General features: G+C 37.8%; 1 protein-coding gene and 1 long non-coding RNA gene across 5 annotated transcripts in view; both read right to left on the reverse strand.

Annotated features, from left to right (window-relative positions):
* PHF14 (PHD finger protein 14) overlaps positions 1-17,101 on the reverse strand; it is a 164,097-nt gene that overhangs the window by 146,392 nt on the left and 604 nt on the right. For all 4 annotated transcript variants that reach the window (XM_048304706.1, XM_048304686.1, XM_048304696.1 and 1 more), the window contains exons 2-3: positions 16,975-17,085; positions 3,871-4,520 (exon numbers count right to left, since the gene is read on the reverse strand). In XM_048304706.1, the coding sequence (XP_048160663.1) occupies positions 3,871-4,520; positions 16,975-17,085 (761 nt within the window). The remainder of the gene's footprint in view (positions 1-3,870; positions 4,521-16,974; positions 17,086-17,101) is intronic.
* LOC125326456 lies at positions 10,786-15,350 on the reverse strand. The gene is made up of 2 exons (XR_007203823.1): positions 12,923-15,350; positions 10,786-10,878 (listed from the first exon to the last, which is right to left on the reverse strand). It is a non-coding gene; the product is annotated as an uncharacterized LOC125326456 (long non-coding RNA).

The raw sequence follows: 17,101 nt of genomic DNA on the forward strand, positions 1-17,101 counted from the left end.
ACTGCTAATACAAGCCTGCCAAGTTTTCATTTACATAAAATGTAAAAAATTATCAACTCTGTATGAGTTTGTTGTAATGCAAATTTATGCATCTCTATGCAAAATTGTATGATTTATAAAAACTGTATGTTCTTCTGATTATACACAGGAGTAAGGATTTGAAGAACATGCACACTGCCCTGTTCTTCCGACTTGCAATATGAACCAGTGCTCTTAAAGTGAATGTGGGTTTTAACGGGGAATTTTTCTAAGGAAACACAGAGAAGTGCTTCATAAACCAAAGTTGTACGTAAAATTAATTTTCTTAGTAAAACTGTCTTCTTATTATTATCATTATGTGACAGAGCCACTGTCTCTTCTGTAGTTTCATGGCCTCCATACATATTCATTTATTTTTTATACTTGAGCTTGAACTACCTTCACTGGTAATACGAAGGCATATAAGGATGCTAAAATAGGCTAAAATATTTTTCACAATAGTGAAAAATAACCATTGCAATACAAAGAAACAGCAATAGTTTCAAAGCAGAGCCCGAGAGTTCAATGGTACCATTCAAAATGTCAAAGATAAAGATGCAAAAATATTCCAAAACTGCTGTGGCATCCAAAAAAAAAAAAAAAAAAAAAAAATTAGGGTGGAAGATGCCCTCTCAAACTTTTTTTTTTTTTAAATTCCAGTCCCCCATTTATAAAATACAGCACCTATACTATGCCTAAGGGAACATGAGCTCATGTAGAAGTAGAAAGGAACATTCACAGAGTCACACTGCTTACAGGAGGGAAATTAATTGTGAACAACAGAAGATTCTCTTAAACAGAGCTCAGACTTACGGAGCATCTCTTCCAACATCCTCCTTTTAGGATGAAGCATTTTGAGGAAAGCAATAAGCTGGGACATTCCTGCAGCCCATCATTACTCAAAATACCCACGTTTAGCTTACCATTCACATTACAGATAGGAAAATGGCAGCAGATGCTCCCTAACTTTGGCAGATTAACTGTGCTATGGCACAGATTTCTCCGATGCCTGTGACAACTCCACAGAAATCAGCTTTTTCTGACAGTACCTTCGACTTAAACTGTTATTTGGCTTCACTGAAAGAAGCTTAAAAGAAATTTGTAATCTCTACTGTTCTAGAAGCCCAAGGTCTGGTAATTAAAAAAAACCACCAAAGTATTACTTCAAATTAAGAAACAGAATTGCATTGTAAAAACAAGAGTGAAATAAGACTGGTTGTCTAGGCAGTGAGAACCTATGCAAACATGGACCAAAAGACCCAAACAAACAAGCAATGATGAAAGGACATCAAATTTTTCTTCTAATGTTAGGATCCCCATCCATTAAGGTTCACCTCATGTGAAGACAGCCAACCGGTCAAAAAAGGCAGCTGAGCAACTTATTGTTTTTAGGCAGGCACAGAGAGGGAGTGATCTGGAAAGTGTGCTGCTCTCCTCTGCTCTCAGTCTATGTAAGCACCTGAGAGACCCTACTTGTCTAAAACATGGGAACTTTTCCATACAACAGTAACTGCTGCAACTCCTGAACAAGTCCTGCTCCCTACTGAAGTGGGAGATACTATTTCAGCTGGATCACCATGTAATTCCCATTTCTGTGGTGTTAATGAAGAAAGTGAGCATTTCAATCTATATGCCCATAGAATTTAAACTTTACAGGGGAAAAAAAAATTCAAAATACAATAACCATCTCACTGAGAATAGAAGAGTCCTATAAAGTGGTAGTAATTATAAAAACAGAAAAACACCATTTACCTACTAATGATGCTTGACCTCAGGAAAGAAAGCTAAGCTTGTATTCTGTGCATAATACAATGGAAAAGCATGTGGTATTTAATTACAGCACATGTTAAAATAATGTATATGCAGACCTCAAAATATTTTTATAAAATGTAAAGAAATAAAAATCACAGGGAAACAAGAACCAAACAACTCCTTCCCAACACCCTCCCCAGTTTCCATTCTCCAAAAATAAGCAAAGGAAAGAAAGAAGAAAGAATGCATATAAAGGACTACAATATGTTCAGAACTAATTACCTGAACATTCTTCCCTAAATTAATTGCGCATTTGAACATCTCTTTTTCTAAGAACTCACTTTCTGCAGTGCTATGAGATTTTGCTAGATGTGTCTGCTAGACAAGATTTTTCTTTACCCTTTTTCTTTTTTACTAATTCAAAATACTGCAGCAGTGGAGAGTATACTGCTATAATACAGTATATTGAGTATCAGAGAAATCTGAAAATTACAGTCTGTAATTCAGTCTATAGATACTCACTTTTGCAAGACTTCTTGATAAAGACATACTCAGAAACAGTACAGCACTTTACATGCAATAAAGATAAATTGTTACTTACAAAACTATAATTTGAACTTCAAATTTTATGTTCTGATCACTGTTCCAAATCTAAGTCAAGAATAGAATCTGATATCCATGCATACTAAGAAACTTGACAGAAGACATACCAGAGACAGCTCTGGGTTTCCGAAACAGGTCTATTTTTCCAAGCCAACAGAAATTATACTGAAGAATATATCACTAAGAATGTAGCCTCACATCTCCATTTTGATACGGGAAGCAAGTCTGAAAAAAAACTGCCTCTCTCTGTTTCAAGTTCAGATCATTAGTATTGGTACAGCACTTTCAGCTCCTGAGCCAGGAAAATGAAGATAATAATACTAGAATCACAGAGCCTGACAAGGAAAGAAGATGCCTATACAAAAAGTTATAAAAAGAAAAAAACCCAAACGAATCATGCTATTTTTTCAATCTCAATTATTACTAGTAATAAAAACAGCACAGCTCACGTGCAATAATATATATATACACAAATATATATATCTCACTATACAAAAATATATATATATATAATACCTATCAAAGTATCTGAAATGGACACAGCTAATTCTTTCAAATACTGTTTAGTTCCCTGTCATTTTACACATTTAAATAAAGTTTAAAGGGAACAGCAGAACTTTAAAAAATGTCGTATTACTACCATTTACCAAATGTTATGTTGACATTGTGACTATTTCCTGAAAACTGCATGTAGATTTTACAGCAATTCTGTTTATTTTGTTCAGAATTTTGCTATAGCAGAACATGAAGTCATCCACAGTGACAACCTGGTATCCTAATTTTTCCACAGGCACAATCTTCAAGGCAACTGTAATTGTGCATAGGGAAAAAAAAGGTTACTTTATTAAACACTTATATATGTAATTTTCAGATTCTGTAATCAGAAGATATTTAATATAATAATCATAGTACCCAAATGCTTTTAGTATGGTAAGAAGTTAGTTCATTTGTGACTATATAAGCAAATCCAACATAAATGATCATAATTATTCTATTTGATTTTAAACCTAGTGTGCATATTTCTTTACTTAAAATTCTTCTATAAGTGAACTTTGTGTTCAGACTCTGATGTTTGTCACAAAAAAGGGCAAAGAGTAATGTCTCATTTATCTGTTTTATGATTATATCACAGATGCATTTAACCTTCAGAACATTACAAGTATACAACATTTACATTAAAACAGAACTAGAAGTCTCGTTAACACGTTGGTTTGCATACTGGACCTCCTATTTGTTTTAGTACTAAATCCAATCTCCTTAAAGCCAAGAGAAGTCCCTCTATTGACTTTAGTGGCATTAGATTGGTCAAATGGTCCAAGCAAGGTTATTTAATATGCAGTGCCTATTTAGCATAATTTTTCCTGCTTCATTTATTCACTTATTATTGTGTAAACACAACTCCAGCCAATCAGTTTAACTTTTAATATTAACAGAATAGCTACTGGGGAGTAGATTCCACTTGTCAACAGATATATTATAGAAAGTTGGTTGCACTACCTCATTACTCTTGCTTTGTGAAAGAGCCAGGCTATCATTTGTCAATTCCTCATCATCTGCATTATTCCTGTTAAGAACTTTACTCTTCTTCTTCTTGGAGCCTCCATCGCTAGCGGTGCTGCTATTATCTTCTTCATTACCTTCCTCATCATTGTCATCCTCATCACTTCCACTCCCGTCATCTTCATCATCTTCATTATCTCCATCACTCCCCTCTTTCCGCAGTGCATTCTTTCCTTTTTTTTTCTCAGCAGTAGGCCGCCAGTCATTGTCATCTTCACTATCATAGTCATCCATGTCATTTAGTTCTTCCATCGATACAAAATCCAGCAGAGGTCGGTTCCTGCGCAAATTCCATTTTTTTGGTTCATTTGTTTGCTCATCAGCCACAGCATCAGGTTCAGCTGCTTTCTCCTTCTCTTTCTTCTTTTTTGGCTTTTCTTCTTCATCTTCTTGCTCTTTCTTTTCAGTTTTAATTACCTCTTTGTCTGCTGTTGGCACCTCTTCTTCAGTGGAGGTTTTTGGCTGTTGCTGTTCTACTTTCTCTTCTGCCGGTTCCTCCTCCAAGATATTTTCTTCTGATTCAGTACAGGAACCTTCACCACTGTCCTTAGATGCATCTTCACTCCCATGACCACTTCCTTCAGAATCTGTTGAGCAGATGAAAATTTAAAAAAAGTTCCGACACAAATGTACCCCCAAAAATAAAATCTCTTGAAGCAAGTTGTTAAACAAAAGAATGATGCATGTTCCTCCCTCATAAGGTATTCCACCTATTTTTTCAGCTGGTGTCCAAATACTGCTATTTCGAGTGCTATGTTGAGAATCGGTTAAACATGAGTGCATTTTAAGATGCCAAAAAAAAAAAAGATGGTAGAACTTATTAAATGAGCGTTATATGTTCCTTTGAACTGCAGCTCATATTAACAAAAAGCAGTAGCACAGAGTAATTTCCATGTGAAGTCATATCTTAAAGAAAGAGCATTCCAGTTTTTAATTTCTGGAGTTGTTTTCTACATCTTCAAAACAAAATAGCTATCCAATAGAAGAGGTTTGGAATTACAAAATGAAGAGCTTACATAACTATTCCTAAAAATAATATGGATAATCCCACGCCTTCATTTTTAGTACACGTTTTTTTTTTTCTGGGTTTGAGGGCTCTTTCAATTTCCAAGGTTAGTTCACTTATTAAACCCACATAAACCACGTCTTACTCAGCATTGCAGCTGCACAACAATGCATTAACCTTATACCATTCATATGGTACTGTTCTGTGTGTACTCACTATTTCCATTAATTAACACATGCCAATATGAGCAACAGAAAAGAGAAGGATCTTTATTTTTTTAAAAAAAGACATTTTTACTATAAAGTACATGTAAAAACTATTGAAAAATGACAGGTGAACTTGTTAAATTTTATAAACAACATCCACTTTGCTATCTCTCATCTTATATCCACCTACTGCTTTTCATTCATAGTTTTAATGAAAGAAAATTCAGAAAATATTTTTTTTCAAATTTTAAAAAGAAAATGCAGTTTCTTGATCCAATGCAGGGATCAATTAGGCAGTGGCCACCATTTTCAGTTTGCTCAAAGCCATCACCAAGTTCTTGATCCACTGTCATATAGATGCAAAGATGAAACATGTCAATGCTCACAAATTAAAAAAAAAATCTTAATTGCTTTAGCTACAACCCAAAAATCTCCACCACTCAGTATCACCTTACACAGAGAATTTCTGTACACACTCATCTCTATATAAATCCAAATAAACAGACACTGAGGTCAGTGTGCTACACATTTCATATGGCATTTATTTCCACCCCCAAGAACACTGCCAATGATTAGCCAGTTGTTACTTCAATATAATGGTCAATTTTGCCTTCTTCTGCATATACCTGCATGTGGAACTGTTCAGTGAGAAGATTATAAAACTATTGACAAAAAAGTCTGTAAGTGCTACTATTACTGATTAGGACATTAAAGCTATCCATCCCCTTACAAGCTAATAGAAACTGAAAGTTTCCAACATGTTCTAACATGTAGAGATCCAAAAAACCCACATTTTTTACAGTCTTTTGAGAAAAGTGTAATTCAGACATTTTTCTACACCTATTAGCCTTAATTGTAGTAATCAAAGTACAACATAATACACAAGAAAAAAAACCCAGAAATAACTAACATACAATCCAAAAAAATTATTTTCAAGTTACAATAACTTTGTTTGGATGCAGAATCACGGGACAGGTAAGGCTGGAAAGGACCATGGTGGTCCATTCTAGAGTACACTTCCCCAGGATTGCATCCAGACAGTTCTTGAATATCTCCAGTGAGGGAGACTGCACAACATCTCTGGGCAATTCTGTCCCAGTGCACAGTCACCTGCAGGGTAAAGCTCTTCCACAGATTCAGGAGGAACTTCCTGTACATCAGTTTCTGCCCATTGCCTCTTGTCCTATTGCTTGGCACCACCGAGAAGAGCCTGGCTCCATCCTCAAAACGTTCCCTTCACATACTTATAGACATGGATGAGGTCCCCTCTCAGATGTCTCTTCTCAAGGATGAACAGGCCTAGTATACTCAGCCTTTCCTTGTTAAGAGTACCTCCACAGAAGGGCCACAAAAATGGTGAGAAGGCCACTCTCCATGACAAGCTTAAAGAGTTGGTGTGGTTCATCTTGGAGAAGAGAAGGCTCCAAGGAGAACAGGGCTTGTAAGTGAGATTTTTTACCAAGGCCTGTGGTGACAGGAAAAGGGGAACCAGTTTCAAACTGAAAGAGGGTAGAGTTTCAACTGGACATGAGAAACTTTTCAATGAGCATGGTGAAATGTTGGAGCAGGTTGCCCAGGGAACTGGTAGATGCACCATCACTGAAAATACTCGAGGCCAGGTGGGACGGGGCTTTAAACTACCTGGTCTAGTGAAAGATACTCCTGACAAAGGCAGGGGGTTGGTTTAGATTATCTTTAAAGGCTTTTTGATCATGGGTTGGTTTATAGGACACCAGGCCTGCTGGCAACAGACACGGCACGGCACACCAGATACAAAGTGGGGGAGGAAAAGGATCTCTGCACAGGAGTTAGCAGGGCTTACTGAAAGACTAAACTAGATTTGAAGGGGGGAAGGGATAAACCCACGTTCACTAGAGGTATACTTCAGGGCAGCACACCACTGGGGGACAACATGTTAGAAAGGTCCTTTGGTCTGTTGCCTCAGTGGGGGTAGGGAATGGAGATCCATGCTGCAGTAAGGACACAAGGGTTATTATATGTGAGAAAACACGGAAGTGACTGAAAACGGTCATGTAAGACTTAGGGCTTGCTCCCCCAAAAAGTTAGTGAGATCAATAGCCCAGCTGAAGTGCCTCTACACCAATGTACACAGCACAGGCAACAACCACGAGGAGCTGAAAGTCACTGTGCAGCAGTAAAACTATGACAATAGCTGCCACCATGTAGGCATGAGATGACACAGACAGTGAGAGCGGCTGCAATGGATGGCTATAAACTCTTCAGAAGAAACAGGCAAGGAAGGAGAGGTGGTGGAGCAGCCCCATATCTTAGGGAGTCTAGGGCATAATGATGACACGGGTAAGGGTAAAACTCAGGGGAAAGTCTAACAAGGCAATACTGGTGGGAGTCTGTTAAAGACCACCCAACCAGGATGAAGAGAAAAGCGAAATAGTTTATAAGCAGTTGGGAGAGGTCTCACAATCACTATCCCTCATTCTCACAGTGGACTTCAACTTACCAGATGTCTGCGGAAAACACAATACAGCAGAGAGGAACTGGTCCAGAATGTTCCTGGAGCATGTGGAAGGTAACTGCCTGAGAACAGCCAGTGAGGGAGCCTACTAGGGAAGACTCCCTGCCAGACCTGTTATTTGCAAACAGAGAAGGACTTGTGGGTTACGTGATGACTGGAGGCTGTTTTGGGCAGAGCAAATGTGAAATGATAGTTTTCAATTCTCAGAGAAGCAAGCAATCAGCAGATCCTGGGCTTTCAGAGAGATGATGCCCTGTTGAGAGGCTTGGTTGAGAAGTCTCTTGGGAGGAAGTCCAGGAAGGCTGGACATTCTTCAAGGAAATCTTAAAAAGCACAGGAGCAGGCCATCCCTATGTGCTGATAGACAAGCCAGCAGTGAGAAAGACTGATGTGGCTGAACAGAGAGCCAAGAGCTTTGACTGGAACTCAGAAGAAAAAAGAGAATTTAAGGCTTTTGGAAGAAGAGGCAAGAGGACTACAGGGATGACATGAGGGTTTGCAGGGAGAAAATCAGAAGGGCCAAAGACCAACTAGAACTTAATCTGACTACTGCCATAAAAGATAATAAATACATAATCAACAAAAGGAAGGCTAAAGACAATCTCTACCCCTTACTGCATTAAAAGGAAAACAGTGACAAAAGATGAGGAAAAGGCTGAGGTACTTAATACCTTTTTTGCCTCAGTCTTTTAACAGCAAGACCTGGTGTTCTCTGGGTATCCATCCCCCTAAACTAGAAGACAGACACAGGGAGCACAATGAAGCACCCATAATCCAAGGGGAAATGGTCAGTGATCTGCTGCATCTCAGAAACACACAGGTCTGTGGGCCCAGATGAGCCACTTTCTATCATTTACCAGCAATCCTGGCTAACCAGGAAGGTCCCAGATGACTAGAAGTTAAAAAAACGTGATACCTATCTGCAAGAAGGGTCAGAAGGAGTATCCATGGAACTCCAGTCAGGTCAGAAGGAGCATCCATGGAACTCTCTGGAAGGTCATGAAGCAGATCATCTTGGATGTCATCACACAGCGTGTGCAGGACAACCAGGCAAGCAGACCCAGCGAGCACTGGTTTGTGAAGGCAGGTCCTGCTTGACCAACCTCATCTTTCTATGACAAGATCACCTTCTTAATAAACAGGGAAAGGCTGTTGATGCTGTCTACATGGATTTTAGTAAAGCCTTTGATGCCACTTCCCACAGCATTTCCTGGAAAAAATGGCTGCTCATGGCTTGGATGGGTGCACTGTTTGCTGGGTACAAAACTGTCTAGAGGCTGAATGGCCAGAGAGTGGTGGTGAAGAGTTACACCCAGCTGGTGGCAGGTCACAACTGAGTTGCCCACAGCTCAGTACTGGGGCCAGCCCTGTTTAATATCTTCACTGACAGCCTGGACAAGGGGATCGTGTGTACCCTCACTCAAACAGTTTGCAGACAACACCAAGTTGGGTAGGAATGTTAATCTGCTGGAGGGAAGGAAGGCTCTGCAAAGCGATCTGGACAGGCTGGATTGATGGGCCAAGGCCAATCTGACGATGTTCAACAAGGCCTGGTGTGTGAACTTGGGTCACAACAACCCCATGGAGCATCACAGGTTGGGGGCAGAGTGGCTGGAGAGCTGTCCAGTGGAAAAGGAGCTGGGGGTGCTGGATGACATCTGGCTGAACAAGACCCAGCATGTGCCCAGGCGGCCAAGAAGGCCAATGTGTCCTTGCCTGTACCAGCAATAGTGTGGCCAGCAGAACGAGTGCAGTGATTGTCCCCTGTACTCAGCACTGGTGAGGCCACACCTCGAATCCTGTGTAAAGCTTTGGGCCCCTCAATTCAAGAAAAACACTGAGGTGCTGGACCATGTCCAGAGAAGGACAATGGAGCTGGTGAAAGATCTGGAGCAGAAGTCTGACGAGAAGCAGCTGAGTGAGCTGGGGATGTTCAGCATGGAGAAAAGGAGGCTCAGGAGAGACCATATCACTCTGAACTGCCTGAAAGGAGGTGGGTCTTCTCCCATGTAACAAGTGACAGAACTAGGTGAAATGGCTTCAAGTTGCAACAAGGGTGGATTAGGTTGGGTATTAGGAAAAACTTCACAGAAAAGGCTGCTCCTCAGGGAAGTAGTTGAGTCACCATCCCTAGAGATTTTTAAAAGATGTGTAGATGTGGCACTTATGGACATGGTTTAGTGGTAGGCTTGGCAGTGCTAGATTAATGGTTAGACTCTTATCTTAGAGGTCTTTTCAAACCTAAACAATTCTACAATTCTGTGATACTTGCCAGCTCTCATAAACAGTTTACAAGAAATTCCTAAAGCTATACTCTCATACTAGACATATCACAGATTAAATGCCACATGTATGCTCAAAGCAAAATGTATTTTTGTATCTCATTTCACAGGTGCTGAGTGCCTACGTGCACTATTTGTCTCACTGTAAATATGGTAATACAGGATTTTGCCACGTAAAAATTAACTGAAATTTTTAAGTTAGATTTCATTATTTTCTCTTGCTTTATTTCCCCACCATAAATCTATGACAGACATTTGTTTTGACGCTTTAACTGTGCTGTTGCAATTATAAATAGTCTTAGACCCCTTGCCAATTTTATGTTTTGAAGGGAATCTTAAGTCTTGGTGTAGTTTGATCTTTAACAGCACTCTAAATTACTAAGACTGATTCTTGTTCATCAATACTACACCACGCAAATAATTTAAAGCAGAGAACAAATAAACACTATTTTCACTCACTTCTCTCCTTCAGTTTCTCTTTGCCTTCTGCCTGCACATTTTCCTTTCTACTCTCCTTTATACATTCATATACACACCAGAGATACCTATAGTAAGAGATATCTCTCCTTGATCTGAATGCATCCACTGTGAGAGGTGCTTTTCTAGAAAGAGCTATTCGGTGATAACAGCAATTTTTGCAGGTCTTCTTCTGTCAGCTGCACTTTTACTGAGCAAAAGGCTGCAGTATACAATTTTCTCCTTGACAGAAATGCTTAAAGAATGGCTCTTTCAAATTGGCAACCATATCATGTCATTCCCTATAGGAGAGAAGCAAAGCTACTCTAAGTGAAAGATGGGGCCAGATACACCATCAAATAGTGAAGAATATAGAGTTCCATTGAGAACAAATATGAGAGATAACAGTTGGGAGAAAGACATCATTTATTCCTCTACACCTTGTATCTTTAGCTCTACTAAGCACAACAGCAGGTGGCAGTCAAATCCAAGAGGACAATTCTGAAAGGAATTCCAAGAACAGAACATTATACTACAGAATTAACATACACAGAGAAGTGTAATAAAGAAACACTCCACTCAACCGTGGAGTCTTGTATAATATGTATGATGCACAAGACTTCAGCGTAAGCCTACTGAAATCATTACATGAGTCAACAAAAAAAAATCCTCCCAGGGTTTGCAGGACCATTTTACAAACAATTTTAAATATGACACTCCATAATTTTTACTTTTTTTTCAACATTCTAAGAAAATTCATATATACAGCGAGCAAGTGCTGCACTACAAAAGTACCTGGCCAACCACTCACAGGAGACATTCTGGTTCTTAAATGCAGTATTTAGCTTAATAAGCAGCTCTGTAAAAAACAGATTTATTGATTGTTTCAAGTGAACTCCAAAGGATAAGCTAGTTAAAGGCAATCATGGACTCGATTTTGGACTTGCCTCTTCCACTAACAAAGCTTAACAAACTCCAAATAGTAGACAAAAAGCATTTGGAATCATTTCAGAATATTCTTTTATTCACACTGAATCCTATCTGGTTGAGTCTTTCCAAAGTGCTCAAAGCTATCTAAAACGAATGCAATCAAGGATCCTGGAACGTTGAAAAGGAGTAAAAAAACTGAAAAACTGAGCATGCAATACAGAAAGCAACTACGAAGTTATCACTGCTAAATAATATTCAATAATAATCTAGCAATCACATGACAAAGAGCCTACAGTGGCTTTTACAATACCCTCTTTTTGAGGGCAGTAACAAAAACCAGGATGCAGGTGAGGTTAATGTCACTCAATCACCACCATCTGATCTATTGATCCTTTACCCTCTTTTTGCCCCATCACAAGGCAAACAACTAGCCTTTGACATGATTATGTGAAATTACCTAGCTATCTCTGCTGAAACACCATGTACAATCCCTCACCCACGGTGCCTGCACCCTGATGGATGGGAAACATGGAAAGCACTACTAATTGTGTTTGTCAACAGCCTCTGGCCATAAACTTCCTTACAGAAGAACTGCTCCAGTATCACAAAAAATCCTCAGCACACGTGCTATACCAAGCATCCAAAAGCAGCTGTACTTCCTACACATCTGATCAAGGTATCGCAATAAAGACTCCGTAATACCTTAAGGAACTCCTTAAACTAACTAGGAAGCTACAATATTAATAACTGGATGTAAAAACAAGGCAGGAAAACCTAGATTATGTGTGTAAAATAAAAATTTTTAAATTACCAAAGGCAGAGTTGTGTAACTGGTAAAATTGTGACCATATCTGTCTATTAGACACAGAAGTCCATTACGCAGTGATCAATGTAACTATAAGCAAGAACTAAAAAGGCTTAATACTTCATTGCAACATAATTTCAAGAAAGAGAATCTAACATACCGGTTAGATATATGCCCCTGGCTTTCTATGCTATTTTGATTCATACGATGATTAAACACTGGCAGACTACCGGCAACTCGACATTGGCAGTGCTGGCAGTTAAAAAAATGGAACTGTCCAAAGCAACATGATTAAGAACACGTAAAACCAAACCAATATAGATTAAGATGCTACAGCTCCATGGAGAGAAACTGTCTTCTCAAATAATGCTTTGAAAAGAAGTATCTAACATGTATTAACTGCAGATGTAGACTGGGCGGAGCAGGAGATGAAACTGACCACTGATCCATGATTACACATTTCAGAAAACAAGTATTTAATAGAAACAACGATGGAAAGGGAACAAGGGAAAGTCATTTGGTAAGCAGCTTACTCACTTCTTCACAAGCAATAGTTATGTCATGACATTTCAGTAGATGTCTATTCAAGTTGCAAAACCACTCAATACTGAAGATTGCCAATTTTGACTTGAGTCATTAGGAAGTGCCTCATTTACAATGTTACAACACTGATGAAATTGGGTGCCCTACCAATGCCTTGTCAGCAAGCCCCTGGAATAACAGAAATCCCAGTGTTTCCAAAGAGAAGGAAGTTGACACTCTTGTCAGTCACTCCCAAGTTTTACTTAGGGTGGCAGACAAAAGTTTTACCTGGGATGAAGAGGTACATAATGCTGGTATTTTCCATATTCCTCAATTAGAAAAAGCCCTTGTGACTTCCAGTCTCAGGAACTATACATTAATATGGAAATACATGATAATTTACTAATGATTAATTCATCAATATTTTCTTTTATCTTCACTGTCTACTGAAACACCTTACAACTTTAGTGTTTCCTATCATTTAAGTTTAGTCTCAAAAACAAACATTTGTTTCTTTATCAAGATTTCAGTACTGTTAAACACTACAGTATTTTGATCGTTCACAAACATTTCTTTATATTACAATATCCTGTATAGGAAAGCAAAAGTGTAATCTTCGTTGTGCTAAGAGGAAAGAAGTTACATAAAGATAATAATATTTGCAACTTTTTATTTCTAAATCAAGACACAGGTTTTTAAGAATAGCTATATATATATGCATTTTTGTAGATCATTACTTGTTTTAAACAGATCTTCTACTCACTTCAGCTGCAAGAATAGTACATGATATATATGCAAGTCAGGCTCCACACTCAACACCAAAAAAAAAATTATGAATGCATCTAAAAATTTGAGTCAACAAGACTAGTAGCAGAAGTAGTAACAGGATTGAGTTCTTCAAAGGCAGCATTCAGTTATTTTCTTCTTAGCTACACTGTGATAGAGAACCAGTCCTTAAATTCACACATGATTCTTGTTCAGGGACCACACTACATTCCTCTGCATGATTTCAATTTCAGTATATGCACTGACAAAACTGAGTTCACTGATGAGAGACAAGAAAAGTAGTAAATGCTTGCTTTGGAGCCCTACTGGGAATTACTCTACACCTGTACTCTGATTTCTGACATCAGTGTATCTCCAGCTGCTCCCACTGCAGAAAAAAAAAAATGAACAAAAGGACTCCCCAAAGCATGCTTAATTAACTTAAAAGCAAAACTTGAAATAACTGATGGGTATTGTGAAAGATACTATTAAAAGCCTTCAGTTGAGTATATTACAGCACCATTATTTCAAGTCACATGTTTGTACACTCTGATTCCAAAGGGACATTTTTTTTGATTGATCCTGCATTAAGATTAAATATGACATTCTTTCTTATGGAACAAATTTTTCAAGATATTTACAAAAACCAGAAGAACACAGTACTTTAGAATATGGCATTACCAAAAGAAACAGAGAAGCCATTAAAAATTACTTTGTTCAGTATAAGCATAACGAAAAGCCCGGAGGCCTGAAAACTATTTACATTAAGTAAACTTAAAAGAATGTAACGATTCTATAATCAGTTTCTCTAAAGAGATGTCAGAATATTGAGAACTTTTAAGTGGAAAAGGCCAACTGACAGTTGGTATGACCTAAATCCAAGAAAATAAATTAACTACACTGTAAGTAAAAGTCCACATAGATTTTTTTGGTGGAAATAGAAGTTGGGTAATTTGAAATATTTTTTGTAATGAAAAATTTTACCAAGGCACCAAGACTCTGAAAACAAAAATTCAGAAATGCTAAACTGCTTCCTAAAAGTACTTAGTAACAACTTCTCAAATCCTTACTGCATTGCATATTTCCAGAAATCTGGCAGAACAATGAAGGTGTGTAAAAGTTTAGGTGTTCAGGGTTCAGTCCCCATATATTTGCACAGTGTCATCTACTAGTACGTATCACTGGAGATCCTAAAGCTCACACATATGGACACAACACAATCATCAGGAAGAAAATTACTTCAGAATTCTTTTAATTTAAGTAATCCCTTAACTTAAATTTTCGAATTTGTTTTGTTATTTTAAACACCTATATGTGCATTTGTGAATGAAGTAAATGCAAGTATGTGTTGTGGAGCTGTGGAATTACCATACTAGAATTTATGCTCATATTCAATGCAGACTGGGTCTTATTTCTGACACACTTATTGCCTTTTGTAAGCAAACTAAACAATGTCATTCTGAATTCAAGCAAATACTAAATACTGATTTGCAACAGGCTGCTCATGAAGAGCCCTATGTATGCATGTGTGTGTGTGTAAAAAAGTCCCTTTATTTAATCACTTCTTCCAGCCAAATCTAAATGGACTAAGTGCAACCAAATTTAACATATGTTGTACCAGCTTCATTTTAAATCAGTACAGATGTTGTGCTTCAGGTATCCTGCATTTAAACTTGTATTACATGTAAGAAACACTTATTTGTAAAAACTTTCTATTCCCCAACTTCTCCAAACCCTCAGTGATTTCTTTTTCCATCCTGAAAATCTTTGAATAAAGTATAAGATGTCAAATTCTCTTGCTGTTTCAAAGTGTTCTCACAAAATTTTAAATTTTATTAAACAGAACAATTATTTCTCCTACAAATGATAGATATAGGTTCAGAAATGCTAAAACAACACTTCATGACATATATGAACACAAAACAGCAATTAGAAAAAAAAATTAAGTAGAATTTTTTCTCATATGCTTGTTTCAATTCAGTGTTGCATATTAAAAGGAAAATCCATTCAACTTCCTCAAAATGAAATTGATTTTGAAATACACCCAAGGCTAGATACTGACCAGCCCCCTCTAGTATATATACAGTATCCTGAAACTCAAAAAGGATAGTAATTAAAAATTAATCTGCACTCACACATTGTTGAGTCAGGAAGCTATATTCATTTTTTTAATAAATGACTGTCTTTTGACCAACTAATATACTTCTCTGAATTAAGTGTTCATCACCCATACTCCCTTTCCAATTCTCATTTTCCCTTAAATCCTGCCTACGCTACTGTTCCAAAACAGGGAGATTTTTCTCTGGTAATTAAAAATCATTTCCTTTTATGGCAAATTATATCCTTACTCAAAAGAAAGGATCAAAAGCCTCAGAACACAATTAAAAGAGTAGATGAAACCAGCTCCCAAAAGTCTTAACATGAAATTGGTAAGATGACATCAGTTTTACTCTCTTAAGCCACTCCAGCCTGCTCTACCAGAACAGCCAAGGGAAGTATGTCTAAGCCTAGGGGAAGAGGTGGTGAGAAGAACAAAACTAACCAACCAAACCAAACCACAAACACGGAGCATTAGGGCATATCTTAAAACTGGCACTGGGTAAAATATTCTTAAGCATTTTTAAGTTCATCAATACAGAGGAACTTGCCAAATGTTAAAGAATAAACCTTTAAATGGGAATATTTTTGCACTATACATTCACACAGAACATACACCAGCATCCCCAGTGCAGAAATAACAAAGCCAAGTTATTTGATAAGCTGCCATAATGCTTCCCTCACATCTTATACATCCTGCATCTTCTGTTTATTTCCCTCAGCATATGCCACAGAACATCCAACATGCAGTTTATTGACCAACATGGTCCTATCCCTTCTTTCCCTTTCCTTCAATATACTTGAATTTACTAATTTTATTTTGGCCATCTTGTCTATTTTCAGTTTCTGTGGATGTTCACTGCAGATAAAGGAATCTGCACATATAGAAAAGACTGCAAAGCAACAAAACTCTGTGGCAAGGACTTCCTTCTAGTATGAAGTGTGTACACTTCTCTGCATATTTCTATCTGAATGGACACCTTAAGTTTGTCTACTGTAAAAAACAATAAAAACCTGAACATATTATCTTTTTGCTTTAGGTTCTTACTCACCAAGTAAAATTAACCTTGAGAAAAAGGCAAGTTCATAAGTCCACAACAAACTATTATCCAGACTTGTTCAAAACAAAATGGCTTTAGATTCTTCTTATTTCAATACTAAATACAGTGAATATTCCAAAAATTATCTCTACACTGAAGAACTCAAAAGCAATAAATACAGTTAAGGCAGTCTGCACAGAAGGTACTCAAATGTTTCTACCAAAACTTGTTTCACAGTCGTGAGATTTCTGTTGAAAAAAGAATAATCACGATTTTAAGTACTGATTCCCAGTTATCCAATCAAGTCACTCCCTTCAAGGGGCTCCAAGTCCCAGCAGACTCACTACAAGCATTCTGCCTCCTATATGATATCAAATGAGCAACCATAAACCAAAAATGAGATAATTCTGAACTGAGGAGATGAGAAAGCATATTTACCTGAAGCATCTCCAACTTTAAAATCACTGTCATCAGAGCTATCATAATCTAAAGCTTCCAGCAGCGAAGCTGCCAAAGGCTTCACCTGTCTCCTCTTCGAACTGCGGTCCACTGCAGGAAAAAAAAC

Source organism: Corvus hawaiiensis, chromosome 1 (assembly GCF_020740725.1).
Source record: "Corvus hawaiiensis isolate bCorHaw1 chromosome 1, bCorHaw1.pri.cur, whole genome shotgun sequence".
Taxonomy (NCBI): Eukaryota; Metazoa; Chordata; class Aves; order Passeriformes; family Corvidae; genus Corvus; species Corvus hawaiiensis.